Here is a 22,338-nt window from a genome sequence, read left to right on the forward strand (position 1 = left end):
AGTAGGGGATCCGGTGGTTCAATTTTGGTGTTGGGTAGAGTAAGACACACACAGACGTTTTTTGTTAAAAGAATTTACTTGCATGAATGTCCTAATAGCAAAACATAACCCATACCACTTTGTAGCCAAACAAATGTCTCTGAAGATTGCTAAATACTTTAAGTCTCCCCCAATTTGTTTGCGTCCCCATCACTAAGAAAAGCATACTGAGCATCAATGATGACATTCGTGATTGTTCATCACATTCAGAACAGAACAGTCGATGGTTAAAGCTGCAAAATAATGTCACTTCAAAGCTGATTTGTCCTACAGATATATACAAGGTAAAATGGTGAAATCATTTAAAGATCTTCGCCCCTTAAAAAACGTGTCCAAAAATATATTTGAACATCATGAATTGTGTGAACTACAGTGCGCATGTCTGGTGCAATGTTATATTTATTCACACGGCCATGTTTCATCTATAGCGGCCTTACTCAGTCAAGGCAAATTGGGCCATATCCCAAAACCTAGTGAGCTGCCTACCTAGACAACACTTTTGGCCACAAATTCAATCCGAGTATGCAGCTCACCAGATTTAGAAACAAATCTCAAGTTAGTCCTACAGAAGCACTTCGCTTCAGCCCTTCTGTTGAACCAGTGAGGAGCTTTTTACATGAGTGTGAAAGCGTTTTCAATGGAGGGAAGGTAATAAATATATCATGCTTCAAGAACAGCCATATCCCAAATGAAAGGAAACTTCATTTCTGGTTGCAAATATATACCGAGACCAGCCAGTCACACACACAAAACACACACACACGGATGTATAAACCAAGAACAAAAGAAACAAAAGTTACTATTGTAATATATATTTTTATATATATATATTTATATTTTATCAAGACAATTTAATTTCAGGTTGAAGTGGACAAAGGAAGAACAAATAACAAATGATCCAATAAAATAATGAATAAAACAAAAACGAAACGAAACAGTTTGATGTTGCTTACATAAAGCATCTTTAAAAAGGCAAATGAAGAAAAGCAACTCACACAAAGCGGTGTGCTCTGACAGCTGCTGTCCAAAGAATGACACAAACGTTACACATCTGGAGATGAAGTTGAACATTTCCTCTCAAACATCCTACACATTTTGTACTACACTAATGAAAAAAGGAGAAATGAAAAGGCTGCGATGAATATGGCGTAGCACGCTGGGACATGCTTCAGGTTTCCACAGTTTGCTATAGGGGGTGGGTTTATTACTCACCGGTCAGCGTGCTAACCCAGTAGCTTTTGCTGTTAAATAACAGGACGTTCAAATCTCAGCATCAATGCCTGCGAAACTGTAGAGGGGATGACGACAACATGATGGCCGGTTTGTATGATACGCTAATCTTGAAACAAACAGCCCCCTGGGGCAGCGGGTTAAAACTGGAAAATGCCCCTCCAGAACATTCCCGGTTTGGGGAGGAAACCATGGCCTCCCTATTTACAAGCTCCAGCTGTCTTTCTCTCTCTTCCCTTTAAAACACAAACGTTATCACTTCTATAGTGTGCGAGTTCCCCCATGAAACCATGATCGATCCCACCCCCCGTTCTACTCCCTATGCCCATGTACAAAACCAAAACACGAAAAGACACACGGTTTAAGATGGAGATAGAGAACACGCATCCATTCACACATTCACGCAGATTCACACGCACGCCCAGCATTCCACGTGCCGCCCGGGCAGCTAAACAGCACTTTATCCTTTCCGTGTTACCCACCATCAGTACTCCTGCTGTAAAAACAGTTAACACTATTGGTAACAGCTAGTTCCAGAAAGAGCACTTGTACGATTGCAGAAATATGGCTTTAAAACTGTGACCATCTGTGGGAAAACGTCCGAATGATTCGATTTCGCGAGTTCCCATGAGCTGATTTAGTGTGTGGAACAGTTGAGGGGTTTTGTCCTGTAGTCCAGTGTTTTGAGTGTGTGCGTGTCCTGAAACCTGCTGGTGGCGAACCGTTCTCTTCTTGGTACCTGATTGGTTGGATGGTTTTTTGATGTATTTGGTGGATTGTGTTGCAGTGTGTAGTGTCAGGCTATGACTGGCGTGTTGAAAAGCCAATCGGAAACCAGGACTGGCCAGAAGGTACCACCTGTTCAGGACGCTCACAGATGCTGTAGTCCCGCCTAGAAGCCGCTCCTTTAGGAGGCCGGGACATGCTGGTGCATGTGTCCTTGTTTGTGTGTGTATGGGAGGGGCGTCTGCTTTGCTGGTAAGGGTGAGAGAGTGGGAGAGGATGATCACTCCCGCACGCTGGCCGAGTAGGAGAACTGCGAGAAGTGTGTGCGTGTGTCTGGGTCCTCCGCATCGAGACTGTCATCTGCATGCGACACAAACAATATATGTCAGAGACAGCTACCCAACTATTCCTTTATGGTTCTGAATGTGTGATATTTCTCTGTAATCACATTTCAAACTTGCAAGAGTGTCAAAAACCAAACAGCAGTGTTGAATAATTGAGTAGTTCTCACGCCACCGAGTTCATTTTCAAAGACAGACTGGTTAACAGAAAGGCGATTTTGCACGCACTTGAGCGTGTTTTGTGAGGTCTCGCATGTAGGCGGAGAAACTGAGGTACTCACATTGGTCAGGAGGCGTGACAGTGATGGTCTGCGCAGTGAACTCGTCGTCAAAGTAGCGCGTGTCCGTCTCCGAGGTCACTTGTGGCTTGAAAGGAGGGATGAGCTGCAGACAAAACGAAAAGATGACTGTTTATCTGAAGCATTTTAAACACTCTTGGGTGAATATCTGCATTGGTTTTCGTTGCTTTTACCTTCTTTTGAAGGACATCTTGCCAGTTGATGGAACTGAAGAACTTGTGTGTCATCACTTCTTTGGCATCATCAGGACTTCCACCGAGCCTTTAAAACATCCACGTGGTAAAAATGAAGAGTCTGTCATCTCAAACACCCTCTATATAACTCAAAGAGAAGCTCCCCTCACCTCTGTTTAGGGTCTTTCTTGAGCAGGCCAGCCAGCAGGGCTTTGGCCTCAGGCGAGAGATTTCTGGGAAAACGAATCTCCTCCATTAAAATGAGCTCGAACAGACGCTCGTGGTCCTGATTATAGAACGGCAGCCGACCGCACATCATTTCATACATGACCACTCCAAGACCCCACCAATCCACGGCACGACCGTAATCATTGTCTTCTAATACCTACACGCAGAGAAAGACGAAAAGAAGAGAACAGAGAAGTAGTGAGCGAAAAAATGACGGTCCGGAATTTATTGACTTATATTTATGCATTTGGCAGACGCTTTTATCCAAAGTGACTTACACTGCATTATACTATACATTTTGTTTTTTTGAGTATGTGCAATCCCTGGGATCGAACTCATGACATTAGCGATATTACCTTGTTATATTACGAGCCACTAGCCAGACGTATGTTAACGTATGGCGTACTGCGTATGATAAAATTAAACTGCTTTTGAGGAAAGTTGACTTATTTTTTAAAGGGGTCATATGGCGCGAATACGTGTTTTTCTGTGTCTTTGTAAACACGTAAAATTGCAAAAATTAACGTGTCGGAACAAAAGATGCATTCTATCTACAAGCGAGTGCTCACCCAGACCTGCCTGAAACGCCTCGTGTAACCCAACCCCCACAAATCCACGTCAGTTCGTGGTATGATTTGACTAAGACCGCCCAAATGTATACGCAAGTAAGGTGGGCGTACCTGTCAGTACAATTGCTTTGGAACCTGATGTTCCAAATATGGTAAGAAGCGTTACATTTCCGTCACACGCTTGCAGTATTCCACCAATCACTACGCACTGGTTAACTGGCCAATCATAGCACACCTCGCTTTTCAGAGCCACGAGCTTTTTAAAAAATCTGCGCGTTTCAAAGAGGTGGGGCAAAGAGGAGATACAAACATGCACGGTATGTGGAAAATACAACGTTTTTTAACCTTAAATCGAGTATACACATTGCGTTACATCTAAAACAAACAATAATATTTGTTTCAGCCGTGTCCTATGACCCCTTTAATGTACTTCTCAGAAATATCCTTTATGTACTTTCCCATTAAAACTCTCCTCATTAAGTGGGTCTTCATGTAACCTCAACGGTGAAGCTTATTTTAATAATCTATAGTTTACAGGTAAATACCTTAATTACATTTTATTGCATCAACATCAACCAGCGATAAATTACAGTGTATAAACTCCTCCGAATATTTTAAAAAGTTCAAACTACCTTCAAAAGAGGCTTAAGTACCATATTTTTTCTATTTAAATACGTAAAACACAGTTTTAGGGTTTGGCATCAGCATCAATAGAGGAGTTTAAAGAACTGTAGTGTACCTCAGGGGCAAGATACTCTGGGGTCCCACAGAACGTCTTCATGGTGGCCTCATTAGTAATGCCCTCTTTACACAGGCCAAAGTCTGTGATTTTAATGTGACCATCTTTATCCAGCATTAGATTCTCCAGCTGCCGAGAGAAACGCATTTCAAACAGAATCGAGAAACAGATTCTGTCACTACCAAAAAGTTTTCATGATCTGACACAATTACATGACATACTTCTCGTAAATTTGTTTGACAACAATTACACAAAGTATTAAAAATGAGGAAACCTTTAGGTCCCTGTAGACGACATCTTTAGAGTGCAGATATTCCAACGCTGAAACGATTTCAGCTCCATAGAAGCGAGCTCTGTCTTCCGTAAACACACGCTCTCGTGACAGGTGAAAGAACAGCTGGAGTGAAATGGAGAAAGAGAGCAGAACATTTTTAGAGAAAGACTGACAAAAGCTTGGCTTTTTGTAAAACATGGCCGTATCTGACAAACCTCGCCACCATTCGCGTACTCCATGACGAAACACAGCCGGTCACGTGTTTGGAAGGCATATTTTAGTGTCTGTATTTAGAGAGAAATCATGAATAAATGTAGTGTAGGACAAAGATGAGTGTAGAAGTAAAACAACAGCAGCAGCCTCAATGAACTCACCGTAAGGAAAGGGTGCCGCGTGCTCTGCAAGACTCGGCTCTCTGTGATTGTGTGTGCGACTTCATCCTGAAACGGACAATAAAAACACGTCACCTTGAGTCTCAAACAAGTCATTGAAGAGCATTTGAAAATGCTTGATCCACGTGCAGCCCACCTTAGCGATGATGACTTCCTTGCGTAGGATCTTCATAGCATAGTACATGCCAGTGGCCTTTTCCCTCACCAGAATCACCTTCCCAAATGTGCCTTTACCCAGCAGTTTTAGGTAGTCAAAATCACTCATTGTCTAAGGAATGAAAAAAAAAACGATCATAAAACAATACAGTTCTGTATGACTATGTGGGCCATTCTACAGAATTGGTGTTAAATCAGAATTGGAAACGTCTTGAAAAAAAAATTCCCCAGAATTTTTTATGGATGCAAATTGTATAATATCAAAAGTACACATTTCTAGTAATTGTGCAGTTAATTTTCATATTGTAATTTTAGAAAGTTTTGAAATATTCTTCCTCTCCCCAAATTTTGTCACTACCGAAACACAATAATATATAATTTAATAAAAAGGATTATGTTTACATATTAAGATTATGTTAAATCTACTTTTTAAATATATTTATTGCTATTTTTAAAAAAAGGTTTCCACATGTTAATCAATAACAGTTTTAATTTATGAGATTTGTTGTATTTTGAATCCAATCTTTCTTTGTAAAAGGCATAACATTGATCACACAGATTTCAAAGTTTAGTTTACTCATTAGTTTACATATACATTGAACCAAACACTATCATAACATCTTAGTTGATAATTTAATATACTTTATTTTTGACAAAACACAGTTTTGGTCGTGACACACGCATTTTCAGTAGTGATGGTAATGTTTTGTTAGTGATCACAATATTTAATTTGCACAGCTGAATCAGACTTTCAATATTTTATGTTGATACAAATAAGTAGCAGCCAGCACATATAGCAGACACACATCTGACAGTAAATATCTAATAGAAAACCTACAGCTCGCATATTATCACTACTAAAAATACTAAAATACTAATGATTTGCATAACTGTACAGTGTTTTTTTATTTCCACAAATAAAGGATTAAGTGTCCCTTTTTGTCACTACTGAACATTTTTTGTCACTGTCTACCGTGATACATTTCAGTCGTGAATTGTTTTGGTCATGACAATTTTTGAATACTTTTGAGCCTAGCTCAAAGATGCTAATCAGCACATGGTTAGCAATCACAGTTCTGAGCAGATGTACACATAAAAACTAAATTTTGTGGAATAACGCAGAAAAAAGTTTGCTTAATTGCAGAAATAATATGTTTGGTAGTGACATTCCTTAAAGTTACACACAGTTTTTCAGACTTTTGAACACTTTACTTGGCCGAAGCCAAAGAAAAATGAAACACTTAACCAAAGGCCGAATACCAAACATGGCTTTTCGTATTTATTTAGCCAATTTTTTCACTATTGCATAAACTGAATGGTCAAAATGCTTTTTATATTTTGTCTTCCTTTTTAATACAATACAATATAACTTAAAATAAAATTGAGCAAAACAAGTAGGCTAAATTAAAAAACATTAGCCCTCTCCCTTCTTGAATACCATATATTAGGCCTATGACTAACTGCTGAAAGAACAACAAAACACTTAATTAAAAAGTGTCATTCAACATTATAAGCTAAAAATATGAATAAACAAAAACTTTGGATTATTATAGGCTACATTGCAAAATGATTAAAAGAAAAAAAAAACATCCATGCAAGCAATTCTGACTGACAACCATTTCAGTCCACGTCTCTCCTCCAAACTCCACCCACAAAAGCTGTCGGTCACTGTTCTCTCAGAAGGTGCACTTGTGGCCAGGATGCACAGAACATACTTTGACTTGTTTAGTACAGGGAATTGTGTGCACGCGACCACTGTATGATGTCAAAGGATGTCGCGAGCAGCGGGGCTACTCAGACCGCCCACTCCAGTCTGAAGTACACTTTAAAATGCTCCACACACTGCCGACATATTCACTTATTCGGTGCAACCCTATTCAAAATGATAAGATCACCATGTAGCTTATTAGAGAGAGCGACACAGTAATATTTCTTGATCAGAAATGTAGGGCTGTGGCTTAAATCAGTCTCAGTCAATGGACTAAAACATACACATTTTATATATATTAAAGGCAGGGTAACCGATTTCCGAATTATGCTTTAGACAACTTAGTCGGGCCAAGTACCAAAACAACCTTGTAGCCAATCAGCAGTAAGGTACACAGTGCACAGGACGGACATTAGCTGAGCCGAGTGCTGACGAACGCGAAAGATGGGGGAAGGGGTGTGTTTGTTTTGGTGATTTGAACATCAACAACGGCTAAGAGAAATCGGACACCCCACCTTTAAGCTTAGTGATATTATAAATATTATTGTGTTTTTCAATAGATGATAGAAGGATCTTAGTAAACTAAGATTTGAATACTTGAATGCTTTTTAAATGTGTTTTTTTTTATGTGGGACAGCATTTTGCACAAATTCTGTAGAATTGCCCATATACTGATAATAATTATGTAACATAACAGACATAAAAATTACAGATTTAAGCTGCAATTCGATAAAACGACAAAAACGAATAAAGCTACGCAGTATATCGGTCTCACAATGGTCGATTAAACACTTAAGCTGTCGTTACGTGAAAATTTCCCTGCTGAATGCCAAAAACAACCAATCAGTAATGCAAAATTAGCGGCCAATTGCTTTATTCTGCAATTTTTTACAGGAGCAACGTTTGTGTTCATTCTAATCATGCTAATATAAGCCAAAGTTACTCAAGATCACTCACCACTTTGGTGCGGGACTTTGCGATGGCAGCTTCAATCCCCTCCAAGCTGTTGTCTCCAGGAGAACCAAATTCCATTGGCTCCTCCTCTTCCTGTGACTTAAGTCCATTGGCCACAGCCTGGATGGCACGTATCCACTCCTCTCTGAATGAATAGCAATGAAAAAAACATCAATCATTAAAGGGAAGAAACACTTAATACAGCAAATAAAGGTTCCTCTTATTATTTTATCATCCATCACATCACATCCCATTTCCATTGTATAAAAATGACCTAAACAATAGGGGTGTGACGAGATCTCACACAATTACTTTACACAAATTGCGACCATTTTAGTCACATATGCTCCCTTAAACTTAACCTGTGCGAGCTCAAAATATATTTGGGAGCATTTGTGTGAGTGCACATTTTGTTGTGGTGCGACCTGTTTTTATTAAAGCGGCCATTCCCCGTGATGCCAATTTTCAAACTTTAGTTAGTGTGTAATGTTGCTGTTAGAGCATAAACAATATCTGCAAAATGATAAAGCTCAAAGTTCAATGCCAAGCGAGATATTGTCTTTATCAGAATTCGCTTTTCAAGGACTACAGAGAACGGCTGGAATCAGGGCGAGGCCTTCCTAAGAGAAGAGGAAGAGCCGCTGGAGTAGTGTTTGGTTATCAGAGATTGTAAACATTTGACTGAGCTGCGCAATAAATTACTTTCACTTTCATCACGGTCCTACAGCTGGTAATAAGAATTCAGCTGCACACATTCTGAGATAGCCAACGGTCAAATAACAGCTTCCATGACTTTAACATCGGCTGTGAAAGCTGTTCTGTGTAACACACTGATATTGTGTGTGTGTGTGCGCATACCTCTAAAAAACTTCTATGAAACGTCCTTTGAAGTCCTGCTTGCAAATGTCTCCTAGTCAATCTGATTGTTTTATTATCCAACCTAGGTCCAATATAAAAAGGTAAAACTAACGCTTCTGTTATTAGTGTTAATTAATATAACCGGTCTGACCCAATCGTTCCAGTGTCATTTCCCTCGCCATAGGACGAAAAAAATTGCGATCTCTAACAAAGATTGACGTTTGCACATGCACTAGCAGACCTCTGTTACACTTCGATCGATCCGCATGTTTTTAACTGATGAGGTGAAGTTGACGCCATTGTTACTGTTTATTGCTAAAAGCCAAAGCTTATAAATACACGTGCACTGAGAGGGGGACCGACCAATCACAACAGCCTGAGAAGCGGAAGCTCGCTGATATGGTGTGGGTGGGACATCTTCAGACACACGCTCTAAACGGGGAACCAATAGGCCCTTTTCACAATGACGTCACTTAACTTCTGCGTTTTTGAAAAGCAGTGTATCATAACATCTGTCTTGCAACAAACAAGAAGAAGAACTTCCGTTTTGCCATCGCGCTGGAATTTAACAACAGTGAAAAAAACTGACAGAACACGTATTCAAGTACTTATCCTAGCACCTTCGCTAACACAAAAAGAAAACAAAACACTTACCTTCATAATCAAACAGGTACTGTTCAACAAAGAATTTGTATCCTTTCTCTAGCTTTGATCTTGTCGTTAGCGAAAATTTGTCTGCAAGACATTGTACATCATCATGCCGTATTTGTGGCAGATGTGCAAGGGACTTGGTAAACTCCATTCTGAGGCGCTAGCGGAAGTAACTTCTTCTTGAGTTTTACTGGTGGTTGGCAAACCAGCTTATAGGTGCATTACCGCCACCTTATGAACTGGAGTGCGGTGAACAATAGACTTGAAATATGTGAAATATAAAGCGTTTTTTGAAAATAGACACATGAACATCCACTGTTAAACACCCAAAAAACATAATCAAAGCTTCAAAAACATCAAAAGAATGGCTTCTTTAATGTTCCCATCGTTTTTCTATGTAAACACGCGCTAGACGGATGAATTTCAACATTCGCATGCGTCTCTCGCGTCTGCAGCGCCTCGCACAAGCACAAGTGTTTACTGCTGTTCGCGCGGCCAGCAGCGCTTCGGGAGCGCGCAGCATGCGGCTGATCAGCAGCTGAGCTGACAGTACGACAAGTACAGTATAGCAATTGTAAGTTCACATTACGTTATTTTAAATACATTCACAGGCAAACCTCTTCAAAAACAGATCATCTGTCTCTTACATATGTACAATGTAAGCCTAAAACATTATGTGTTTATGTAGTTGTGACTGTTTCTCTGAAGGCTATGAGGGTTAAGTCAGTGGAGGAAGGAGGATTGACAGTGTGATATGATCGCCACCTCTGCTAACATGAGCAGTCGAGCACTATGCAAAAGCACATAGCACAAGCACAAGCACAGAAAACAAAGACAGCTCTTTACTAAAAGCTACGACTGTTAAGAAAACAAAGCATAAATTTTGTGCAATTACTGCCTGTCGGTTGAGTTTGTGACAAAACATTTTGCAGTATTTACATATTGTTTACTACTGCATAATATAATTAATCAAAATAGAAGTTTAATGTGTTTCATAAAGTACAAGTTGATTTTATAATGCCTACATTTTTTGCATTTTGTGTTATGGTGAATAAGACTATTTTTACCTATATATTTCATTATTGAGGATTTCTGAAAAAAAGTCAAAAAATCTCGTCTCGTTCTCGTGAACGCAGTCTCGTGTCGTGAGATAGGTGTCTCGTCACACCTCTACTAAACAATGCTTGATTATCTTATGCAAGTCATTGTTGGCAGAGAGCTGGTAAATACTACCAAATCTGTTTTCCTAATAAACACCATTCAACGTCCTCCTTTTCATCTGAAAGAGACGTCTGATTTTAGTCAGACCCTTTAAAGCATCTCTGGTCCTCACCTCTCAGCATTGCTGTCCACGTGGAAGGTGCGCTCGATAACAGTGGTCCACTGCAGGCAGCGGATGACAAATGTGTTCGGCCGAGGTCTTTCAGTCTTCATCAGCTGACACTCTGTTAAAAATGGTAACAGTTCCAGAAAAAAAAAAGTTTTTGCCTTGATCAACAGATTCAGTTATTCCTCTTACGGAGTGATTATTTCTTTAGGCCCGATTCACATTTCGCCTCTTTTTCGGCACGCATATTTGTTATTTTAAATGTAGACGCACGGCAGCGGCAATAGGGGGCGCCCCTGAAAAAAAGAACATGTCGCTCTTTTTTTCAAGAGCGTCGGCGCCGCATCGAGATGAAAAAATCTCAACTTTTCAGAAAGGCGCAAGCACACCGCAGGTCATGTGACAAGAACCAACCAGCCAATATAGACAAGATCAATGAAGATGGAAACACAGATGATCACAGCATAACTAAATCTAGTAGCAGAGTTATTGCAAGGTATTTTCAGTGCATATAATCCATTTATCCTTTGTTTATACCTCCTCGTCTCAACGGCTATCATGACCCATGGTTGCTTAGCGACGACAGACGCCAGGAGAGCGCAAAGTCCAGGCGCTTTGGAAAAAAAGGAGAACACAGTGCAACTCGCGTTTTCCGTGCGGTTTTAGACGCGAAATGTGAATCGAGCCTTTGAGAATAATGTGACAATTAAATATTCAGAGCATTGTACTCAGCAATATTAAACTCATTACATTCAAACAATCTTCATATTGTATTTTAGATTTGTCATTTTAATACTGTAGTTCTATGTAAAGCGTGCAATTTCTGTGCCACTAGTCTCACCAAAGAATTGCAAAACCAAAGACTTTCCCAACAAACAGAACAACGTTTTGAAACAGTCAGATCGTAAACAAAAACTGGTAAGTTATCTCAAGACCAATAACTAAACACGCAGATATATAACAAATACAATACCACCTACAGGAACCCATAGGTGTGCTAAACACAATTCAGTGTGCGTGTGTGGAGATGTTTAAATGGCAGAGTGAGACATACCGGCGACTGAGAAGTTGTTGAGAGGCGGCTGACTGTGGTCTGACGTGTCGGGCTTCTCCTTATAGCCAATGAAAGAGCCATCACTCTTTAAGATGAAATATCGGGGCCTCCAAGTCTTAATGTATTCACCTGCAGACAGGAAGAGATACAAGGAAGTAGATGACAGGATTAGGAAGAGATACAAGGAAGGCAGAAAGATAAAGATTGGTCAAAAAAGGAGAGGGACACGTCCCAAAAGATGGGTGAATAACTAGATCTCACCTCTCTTGTGGAGCCAGCCCTCCCTGACGACGCTGACCTCGTTCATACTGGGTTATGGGCTGTGTGGGGTGCAGGGCGGCAGGGAGATTGGGGGAGGGGGAGTGCCAAGTCTCGGGTCAAGCGGGCCTTTGGTACCACAGAGCTGAACTCACCTGGATAAGATAACACAATTAGACAAATGTCAAGCAAAAAAAATATTTCTACCCAGCATCAAATAAAGCAGAATCATGCCAATTTTACCACCAGCAAAATATGAAAATAAAATATGCTTCCGTCTCTGAAGTTTACTTCTATCAAAAATCATTTTGTAATAATTCAACAATTATTACAAGTTAATACAATGTACTTGTGAACTTATTGAGAGAGCTACACCAACTGTTCCCTAAATGGTCACCTGACTAGCCCTACAGGAATGCCACCTGTTCAGCAATGTTTCTAATGTAAACTTGCCATAAATGCAGCGTTCAGCACTGCTGTATCGGTCAAATCTCAGAGGATCTCATGTTTAACGGAAGAGAGTCTTTGGAAGTTACCTACTTATTATTTTACAGAATAATACCAATTGTCATATACTTCCAACATTGAACTACAGATGTGAATAGCAAGAGGAATCATGTCATGTCACAATGGTGCGTATAAAACTCTAAATGGAAATTTACTGTGCTTATTATACATTGCATGAATGAATTTAAAGTGCCGAGTCTAGTATTCTTATAGAAGTAGCTTTCTATGCGGGATACAAAGTGCTGACCTAAGATCAGAGTGTCTCTTCAGACTTTGTGAATGCTGAAGGAGAATCAGACTTTGGGTCTATCAGTAGAAAGTTAAGCGCGCCATAGTCTACTTTGTTCCGCCACAGTCTTAAAACGAGCCAATTTTTTTTCTTATAAGAACATATATATTTCTTTGAATTTCGTTGAATTCTGCACCGTTGATTCGTTGTCGTTCATTGTTCACAGCTAGACGAAATGCTTCCCCCTCTCTGTTGCTTCAGCGCAATGTGGGCAGAGCATCTACACAATCGAGCTGTACGAATCACGCGCACCCATGACATTTATAATGATGATCTATCTGCATTATTAGGGATGCAACAATACAGCTCACCCACGGTTCAATACGAACCTCGGTTTTTCGCCCACGGTTTTCGGTTCGGTTCTGATAGCTTCGGCACATTAAAGTGTTTTTTCATTGTTTTATGCTTATGTGACAGGAACAGTAAACACTTAAGAAAAAATATATTTTACTAAATTCTCTTTATTTTACTTGACTTATTTTATTATCTTTAAGCAAAAATCAACTTGTACAAATTCCTGGTGTATTGAATAAATGTAAAGATTTAAGGTCTTTGCACATACAGTCCGAAATTTTCGTATGCGTTTTTTCATATTAAGCCCATTGCACATTGAGTCCGAAACTTGCATCTGAAATTTCCGCACGTTAAAAAATAAATACGACCTCACGTTGTGTCAATCACATTTACACACTGCCTCCTATATTTTCGTCCGTCATAAAAAATTCGGACCGGGTTCGATTTTCTGCGTTTTTCGCATCCGTCAAGCATTTAGACTGGCCTTTTTTAACAATTCAGAGACACCGTACAAACGAGAGCCAAATATGAAAAAACGCATACGAAAATTTCGGACTGTATGTGCAAAAACCTTGAAGATCTTAAAATGCACCAGATTGCAGCATTTAAAATATGACAAATTTTCTTCCGGGGGACAATGTACCCGGACCGCCCTAGAGGAAAATACGTTTAGCCCCCGTGGGCTCACACAATTCTGTTGGAAACACTGTAACCGTTTAATGTATTTAGAATATGACAATGAGGCAAACAATTTTCAAGTTGATTGTACTTACATTATTAAATGCAAGTAAATATAACATTTTATTTTTACTACATTTGTTCCAATAAAACAAAGAAGATATATTGACTCAGCAAACTAAATACACAATATGTGGGTAGCAAGTTTGAATTTGGTTGGTTTTTAAAATACAACTTAAATCTTAAATACATTGTTTTTATCTATTAAAAATTGTGAACAGTTCTTCCCTTATTTTCTGCAATTTGTTTTTAAACCATTTCCAACAGGAAACTGGAGAACACATCTCTATCACTATGGAGATGACAATTAGATTTCATTGAAGCCGGTTGGATACACAGGTGAACAGAGCATTGCATACTGAACAAGACAAGACGCCTGCTGTTCACAGCCCGATATTTAAAAGCACTGCCTCCGGTAAGCTAAATTGAACTACCTGACAAATCATCATCTTTTTGAAGTGAAAATATATGTAATAGGTCTCAATTTTAGGTGACTATTTAGTCTTTTTCCAGATCCCACATACTAGCCTTGGGACATAACTAGGGATGTAACGATTCACCGTGAGCCGGTTGAAAATCGATTATAATGTGTGACGATTCAAATCGGTTGAAGTGTGAACTGAATCGCAATACATTTTTTGAACAGCAGGGGCCGCTATTTTCACTGCAGACATGCTGATATTTCTTAAATGCAAAAAATCCAAGAAAAGCACAGACAGTATTAGTTTGTTTATATTAAAGAGACCTTTTCTATTATTAATTTGTTTTAAAATTGCAGTTTAGTTTTTGTTATTTGAAATAAAGCATAATTTTACTATACAAAGAAACGTGAAGCATTTAAGAAATAATGCAAGGGAAGTTGTTCATTTTTAATTTGTTTCAACTCATTTTGTAAAAATAAATCGTGAGTAAATCGTGAATAAATTGCATCGTGAGATCAGAATCGCAAATCGCATCGCGAGCTGAGTGAATCGTTACATCCCTAGACATAACCAATACATTTTCGGAAGGACATTTAAAATCTAAAGGTCTAAATTAATAATATGAGAAACACAGTGTTAAAGCACAGTCCATGACATGCCAAATAAATGCTGATATAATCAAATAACTTGCATTAAACCCAAACCAATCTTTACTGATAAAGCCACAGATAAATATAATTTAAACAGCTGTCAGTCAAGTTTGTCAGTTTGTCAGAGGTACAACAATTTACACAGGATGTGATGTGTTGCAATTCTTCTGTACAATTTTTAACATACAGATGTCTTATACCCAGATCACAGTGGCGTGAACGGCTAACACACTGCATGTAGCAACTGGGTGTGTGGGAAACTGCTGACTGCAGACTTGCAAAAACATAAGGGTGGTCTTTCAAGCCTGAATTTCTCTGACAGTAAGAGAATAAGTTACATAGGACCAAGAGGATTAATTAGATACATTGTTTTTATGAGCTGTTCCACAATTAATCACACCCAAAACTTATAAAATAAATATAAACATGTATGTGTATGTGTTTATAAACACAAAATGAATATGGACAGTGACAGTACACAGACATTATGTAAAAACAAACTTTTATTCTTTACGCAATTAATCGCGATTAAACTGCCCTATTTATTTATTTAACTATATTAAAGAGATAGTCATTTACTCACATTTTTGTCATTTTAAACCGGTATGACTTTCTTCCACAGAACATAAAAAAACGATATTTTGGAGAATGTTGGTAACCGAACAACAGCGGTACCCATTCACTTACCAACATTCTTCAAAATATCTTCTTTTGTGTTCTGCAGCCCAGGCAATCATACATGAAAATGGACATTGAAAATTTGTTTCAAATGGTACAGCAGGTTTCATGCCAAGACGCTGAAATTGGTCACACACCTGTTTTTGTTTGTTTGGTTTTAATGTAATGTCAGCTTCTTGTTTTTTTATGATAAGTAAAATGTAAGGTAAACTATATTAGGTTTTTAAAATCTACTTTTTCTTAAATGATTTATGACAGTAAAATGGATTAGATTACCCACGGTTTCATTATCATGTTAAAAACACGCAATAACAAAAAATCATTTCTTTTTGTTTGTTGTTGTTGTGAAAGTACGATCAGTATTTGACAGCAGGTTTCCTGGCATGCAGTGCATCACAGATCTAGCATGCTATTATATCACCATGGGCACAACGCTGGATTATCCATGCAATATAAAATCCCCACCTTGTGACACCCCCCATGCTAGTCCCTTACACAACTGCTCAGCACAGCAGGCATTAAACACACAGGACTGTCTCTCTCTCGCTGCCGACTAGTGTGCGTGTATCAGTTGGTCAGTGGTCTGCATGACCGTTCCTCTTTTTTCTCACAGTTTTATCCAACCCTCATACACACACAGATACCAACACAAGCTATGAAGTCCAAAGGAGAAAGACAAACAAGAGCAGGGGCCATTTCAACAGACTAATGATTACACACTTTCAGTGCTGAGTGCAGAGATTCCAGACCTAAACCTGACCTCACTCAACCTCAATAACATTCACACACCAATTTGACTTCTCAAACTTGATGGATGCAACTGTTTAACAGCGGTCAAACATCTAACCACTTTAACCTTAAAGCCGCAATGTTTTAGACATACAAGCACAGTTGTTATGCAGAACCGGATAGCAGGTCTATTAATAAGGCACTTTGATCGATCATACAGTAAGTACAGTGAGTCGGTCCTATAGATCCACACTCATCTGTACCGCGTGTAAAGGGCCCGATCAATACTCTCATTTCCACTAAATCAGCTGGGCTTTTTTTTAACTTGATGGACTCTCCCAAGGATATCTTGAAAATAACTCAACGGGAGAGCGGCGCAAGAGAAAGATGCATAAAACACAGGGTTTACATTAATCTACAAGTGTGCTGCTGTTTATTACACTGGTATATAACGCAAACGTAAGGATGAGCACATGTGTTATGACGGGGAAGGCGTTTATCTGTCTAGTAACCCAAAGAAACACACGTTCATACGGATTCATCTGACAGTTCCGCAAAACAAATGGCAAATATACAGTCTTATTTAAATACACACACACACACAGAGAGAGAGAGAGAGAGAGAGAGAGAGAGAGAGAGAGAGAGAGAGAGCGAGAGCGAGAGCGAGAGCGAGAGCGAGAGAGCGAGAGAGAGAGAGGCTAGGCTAAACGACACGCTAGCCATCAATCATCGCTGTGTGTGTACGATAATTCCCTTACCTCCACTTGTGTTTTCCTAGGTCGGGTGGGTAAAATGCTGTGTAAAATCCTCAAAAGTCCATGTAGCCGAGTGAAAACAACGCGTTTAGAGGTGTAAAGTGTGAGTTTTTTCCTCTCGCGAGCTGGTGTGTATTGAACTCTGCCAATGACCACTCAGCTGCCCCAAAAATAACAACACCCAATCGCCAGATTATGCTCACAAACTCCCCCTCAAGCGCCCAAAACACGAGCAGGGACGCTCAAACACATCCCACGGGGTTTATCCGACGCGTTCAGCTCTTTAAACCCTCACCCTCGTCGTAGGTCTGTGTGTGGTTTTACGGAGGTGCTTGTGTCGCGGATAGGCCTCCGTCTAGCGACTCAACGGGAGCACAAACAGGAAATGACCTCATCGCACGCTCGGCGTGACGTCAGCTCTACCGTCCGAGTTTGAAAAGGATTTTCACGGATTCCACGCAGGCTTTTTAAGACTATTGCAAAGTAACGCGGACTCTGACAAGAAGCCGACCCTTAAGAAAGATTTTTTTTAAACGGTGTTAATATAAAAGAAAATAAATAATAGATTCTTCTGGAATTGAATTCATTGTCCTTCAATATTTCGAAGTAAACAACATTGGAATAATATTTTTGAGAACATTAATTGGAAAATTGTCTGGATTTATAACAACAAGTACTGTATTAACAATAAAGTTAGTGAAGTACATTTTAAAGTTATACATCTAATTTATCCAACAAGCCAATTTCTACAAAAAAATTGAAACGGTCTGTCAGAGTCTTACGTGTTTTATTATATTGGTACAGAGAATATTAGGCCTATACATCATTTTTTATTGTATGTATACCTTTTTTTTATTGATTGATGTAGAACATGTTTTTGAGTCATTATGTGGGATAAAAGTTAACATACAGAAAAGGGATGTCTTTTTATTTTATGAAAATAGTAAAATGGCCAAAAGCAATATTTTTATTTTAAACCTTATTATTTTATTTGCAAAGGAAAACCAAATATTTTCCAGTTTAAACTGGAGATGATAATTTACTTTTCAGAACACCCAACCGCAAACTTGCAAACAGAAAAGCTGCCAAAACTATGGAGTTCTACAGTGCTCTTAATTCCTCTTTTTAAGTTGATTGTATTGTCTCATGTACCCTCTCTACTTTTATTATTGTTTTGTTTTGTTTTCTTCTTCCTTTCTGTCCTTTTCTTGTTTTATTATTGTTCAAGATATGGATATTGCAAATGTGATATCATGTTATTTGTTATAAGCATTGTATGTTTGATATATTTTGAAACATGAAAAAAGGACTATTTTCTAGGACTAGTTTTTTTATATTTACCAGATGTTTGTACTTAAAAACGTTTTCAAGGATGAAATGCCATTCTCACAAACTAAAACAGGCTAAAGGAAACATGTTTTTGTTGTTGCTTAAGGTAAAAATAGTAAATGCCAAAAATGCTAAACGTTATAGATGTTATATGGATCTCATAGCAGTTTTTTATATATATTATATGTATATTTATAATATTTTTTATCTATAAATGTAATACTACCATATTTTGATAAATATGAAAGTGATTGATTGTAACGTCACTGCAATAAAGGGGAAAGTTGTATGTTTCCTTGATATGTAATCCATTTTTTAACAACTTATAATAACTAAAATAAATGTATTTAACATTAGAGTACATTGAATAACATTATATATTTATAATATTTATAATAATATTTTTCATAAAGTGTGTCAACTCGCTCAAATTGCGTCTGTTTTCAGATTTACCAAAAATATTAGAATTTCCATGTATTGTTTATACATAAACAGTATCAGAAAATCCGATGATACTACAAAAACTACGGTGTTTTGTTAGTCATTGTGATATTTTGAGTGCCTTTAGTAGTTACTATAATACTATCATGTATTTTATTTATTTTTTACATGTAACATGTTATTGACTATGGTAATATTACCAATTTATTAAGATGTTCAGGATTAATGGAAATACATTTAAATATAGTGTGAATATGTGTCAATTTATCTAGTAACATGTGAGTAGAAAAGCATCTAATATTTCCTTAGAAAGTGTGGTATAGCAAATTTGTGTACTGTACAACCCCTATAAGAATAAATAACCATGGATTTACTACAGTATAACCAAAGTTTTACTATGGTATTTGTGGTAAAATCAACAAACATACCATGCAGAAACCATAGTTGAACGGCATATGTAGTTAAACTATGTTAATACAAATGGTAATTAATCTGCCAAGAAAAAACATATGCTACACTTTTACTATAATAAAACCATGGTAATTTTTCATAAGAGTGGACTTTACATAATATCTCAAACACCTAAAAGAATACCATGTTCATTGTTGTGTTGTCTGAAAAGAGCCAAAGAAGCTTATTATAAGAAAACATAACTGACAAAAAAAAATACAGAAGAGATTTTATCTGAAGAATAGTAACATATGTATTGTTATTGCCCTTAGCCTGGCTTGTTGTTGAGGTTATTCTGATCCTCAACCAGATCTAAATGTGTTTATCAGGACTCTGGTTGTAAAGCAGCAGTTGTTGACAACTTTGCTTGGGTCTATTCATAACAGGAAACAACAGCTCATTATCTTTCCAGTGTTTCTCTCGGTCATGCTGAAAAACATTTATATAGTCAAAGAAATTGTTTCCTGGATTTCATAACAAGAATGTTTTTTATTATTCCCAGTGTATGTGGACAATCAATGTGTTCCTAACATGTTTTCCTCAACCCCAGGGACTTGGATAGTTGATGTCACTAGATTTATATACTGCTTTACAAAATATGTGGGTGCAGGTTAAGCTTTATAATACTCATCTTTAGCTGAAACAACACAAACATTGTAAACGCCATAAAAAAGGCCATAAAATCTGCTAATAGACAAGCCAAATATGATTGCAGTGGCTGTAATGTCATCTTGCGATGTGTGGATGCATAATGGTACAAATATGAGGCAGACACAAGTGCAGTAGAGGAAGCAGCTGTATTTGACTATAAAGGCATCTAATCCAGTGTCTCTACGCATTTTTCTTTATATTTCAGTGTAAAAAGCCTATACTCTATAGAAAAAGAAACAAAAAACGATAACAGAACCCCCAAAATAATAATAATAATCTCTGAAAGGAAAACATTATAATCACAATAAATCCCCATTCACCAATCATTTCAATTAAAATAGAAACATTATCTCAAGTCTTCTATCATTTTCCCTCAAAACAAATATATATCTTATATATATTTTATTTATATGCATTTTCCAAGGCAGTTTGGCATGGCCAAATGACAAAAATGATCATGGCCATTGTTATATTTCATATCTCAACACAAGGTTTAAAAACATATCTCAAATGATGGCAGAAGTTATGAGAACATTTTTAGGACCACCGGACAGAGGTGGTCGGGAGACCACGTACAAGATGATGTGAATAAAAGACACCCATACACACAACATGCAGTCACGCACACAACACAAAGCTCCAAACTTCAAATGAATCAGAAAAATACTTTTTTTCTTAGAACTGAGAAACATGCGCTAAATCAGGACTTGATATTAAAATCCCAATTCAAAGCGCAAGAGTGAGACCTGAGATGGTGGTCTGGTCACAGAAAGTGTGTTGGATGGATTGATGTTTGTGTGCTGCACGTGTTTTTGTCGCTGTCGATCATACAGGGATCTGCATATGGCCATTACAGTCACTGGGATAAGTGATATGATAATATTCCCTGAATACAAATAACTTTAGGCAATTACAGAGTTTACTGTGAGAATGTTTTGGCTTTATGTAACTGTGGATTACTACAAGAAACAAGTGTGTGTGTATGTGTAATGAAGAGTGTGTGTGTGATGTGATTTAAGACTAAATGAAGAGAGAAAGGATAAAGGGTTGAATATGAAAGACAAAATGATGGCGATAAAGCTAGTTACAACAAATCTCATCTTGGGTTGAATGGTAATGATTAGGGGCACATGTGTGCGTGTGTGTGTATGTATGTATGTGTATCCCTGGGCTACTGAGGAGCTGATCCCATTCATTTCAGTGGGACTATGTAGACCCTCGCTTCTGTAACTCCTGAATAAAGGCTGTAAAAGACAACAACAAACAAAATGAACAAAAAAGCAAAACAAACACTTACAATTGTTTATTTCAATCCAACCACGATTTTTATATTTCTTATAAGGACTGTCACGATGTCAGATTTTTTTGGGCCAATGAAAATTCTGAATGTATGAGTTCTTACCTCCGATGATTTCATTTTTAACCTTCTGAAGTTCTTTTCTCATCTCCTCTAGCAGTTCCTACAAAATCAAAGACAGACAAAAACAAATCTATTGTCAAAATTTGATTTATAAAAATAAATTGGATCTGGTCACAGATGCTAATCAGTCAATACAACATTTTAAAAATGTTAAAAAACTGAGTATACTTAAATGCGATTTTTACTTCTGCGTTGGACCTACGCCATAGCCTATGCAGAGATGCGTACCCTACACCGTAATCAATGCGACGCGGACCGCACGAGCTGTGATTGGTCTGCTTGAACCCCCTCCCTTCAGGTCAAAAAACTCAGCGATAGCGTCGGGTTCACTCGTACGCATTTCCGAATGAATTATCTAAATAAATGACGTGTTCTTCTGTATTTAACAACCCAAGCTGACTGTTTACTTGCTGCTAAATGCTTCTCAAACAGCGTACACAACGAACCGCTTCTTCTTCGGCTCTTGTCTTGGTCACACAAGCAAGATGCCTGTGGACACTGACGGCTAGTGGCCATTGCCTGTCGACACGGACAACGGAGCAGAAGTATAAACGAAAACTGGCGCGTTGCCTACGGCGTAGAGGCTACGGCTGGCGTAGAGGCTACGGCTGACACAAAAGTAAAAATCCACCTTAAAGGGGTCATATGACACGGCATAAACAAATATTATCGTTTGTTTTAGATGTAATGCAATGTGTATACACGATTTAAGGTTAAAAAACGCTGTATTTTCCACATACCGTCCATGTTTCTCTTCTTTGCCCTGACTCTCTGAAACGCGCAGATTTTTTACAAAGGTCATCGCTCTGAAAAGTGAGGTGTGCTATGATTGGCCAGTTCACCAGTGCGTAGTGATTGGTGGAATACTGCAAGCATGTGACGGAAATATAACGTTTCTTACCATATTTGGAACATCAGGTTCCAAAGCAATTGTACTGACAGGTACGCCCACCTTACTTGCATATACATTTGGGCGGTCTTAGTCAAATCATACCATGAATTCAATTCA

General features: G+C 38.2%; 2 protein-coding genes across 3 annotated transcripts in view; both read right to left on the reverse strand.

The window, feature by feature from the left end:
* Positions 1-852: 852 nt before the first annotated feature.
* On the reverse strand, positions 853-17,426 carry akt2 (v-akt murine thymoma viral oncogene homolog 2). The gene is made up of 14 exons (XM_057348113.1): positions 17,042-17,426; positions 11,980-12,131; positions 11,719-11,847; positions 10,671-10,782; positions 7,832-7,973; positions 5,147-5,278; positions 4,993-5,058; positions 4,834-4,902; positions 4,619-4,741; positions 4,345-4,473; positions 2,979-3,193; positions 2,809-2,896; positions 2,618-2,720; positions 853-2,355 (listed from the first exon to the last, which is right to left on the reverse strand). The coding sequence occupies exons 2-14, from the start codon at positions 12,023-12,025 to the stop codon at positions 2,276-2,278; spliced, it is 1,434 nt and encodes a 477-aa protein (XP_057204096.1). The 5' UTR covers positions 12,026-12,131; positions 17,042-17,426; the 3' UTR covers positions 853-2,275.
* A 2,612-nt stretch (positions 17,427-20,038) lies between these two features.
* Positions 20,039-22,338, reverse strand: part of vaspb (vasodilator stimulated phosphoprotein b) — a 40,198-nt gene continuing 37,898 nt past the window's right edge. For both annotated transcript variants that reach the window (XM_057347980.1, XM_057347979.1), the window contains 2 exons: positions 21,312-21,369; positions 20,039-21,153 (listed from right to left, as the gene is read on the reverse strand). In XM_057347980.1, coding sequence (XP_057203963.1) covers positions 21,116-21,153; positions 21,312-21,369 — 96 coding nt within the window. In that variant the 3' untranslated portion in view covers positions 20,039-21,115. The remainder of the gene's footprint in view (positions 21,154-21,311; positions 21,370-22,338) is intronic.

This window comes from Triplophysa rosa, linkage group LG12 (genome assembly GCF_024868665.1).
Source record: "Triplophysa rosa linkage group LG12, Trosa_1v2, whole genome shotgun sequence".
Taxonomy (NCBI): domain Eukaryota; kingdom Metazoa; phylum Chordata; class Actinopteri; order Cypriniformes; family Nemacheilidae; genus Triplophysa; species Triplophysa rosa.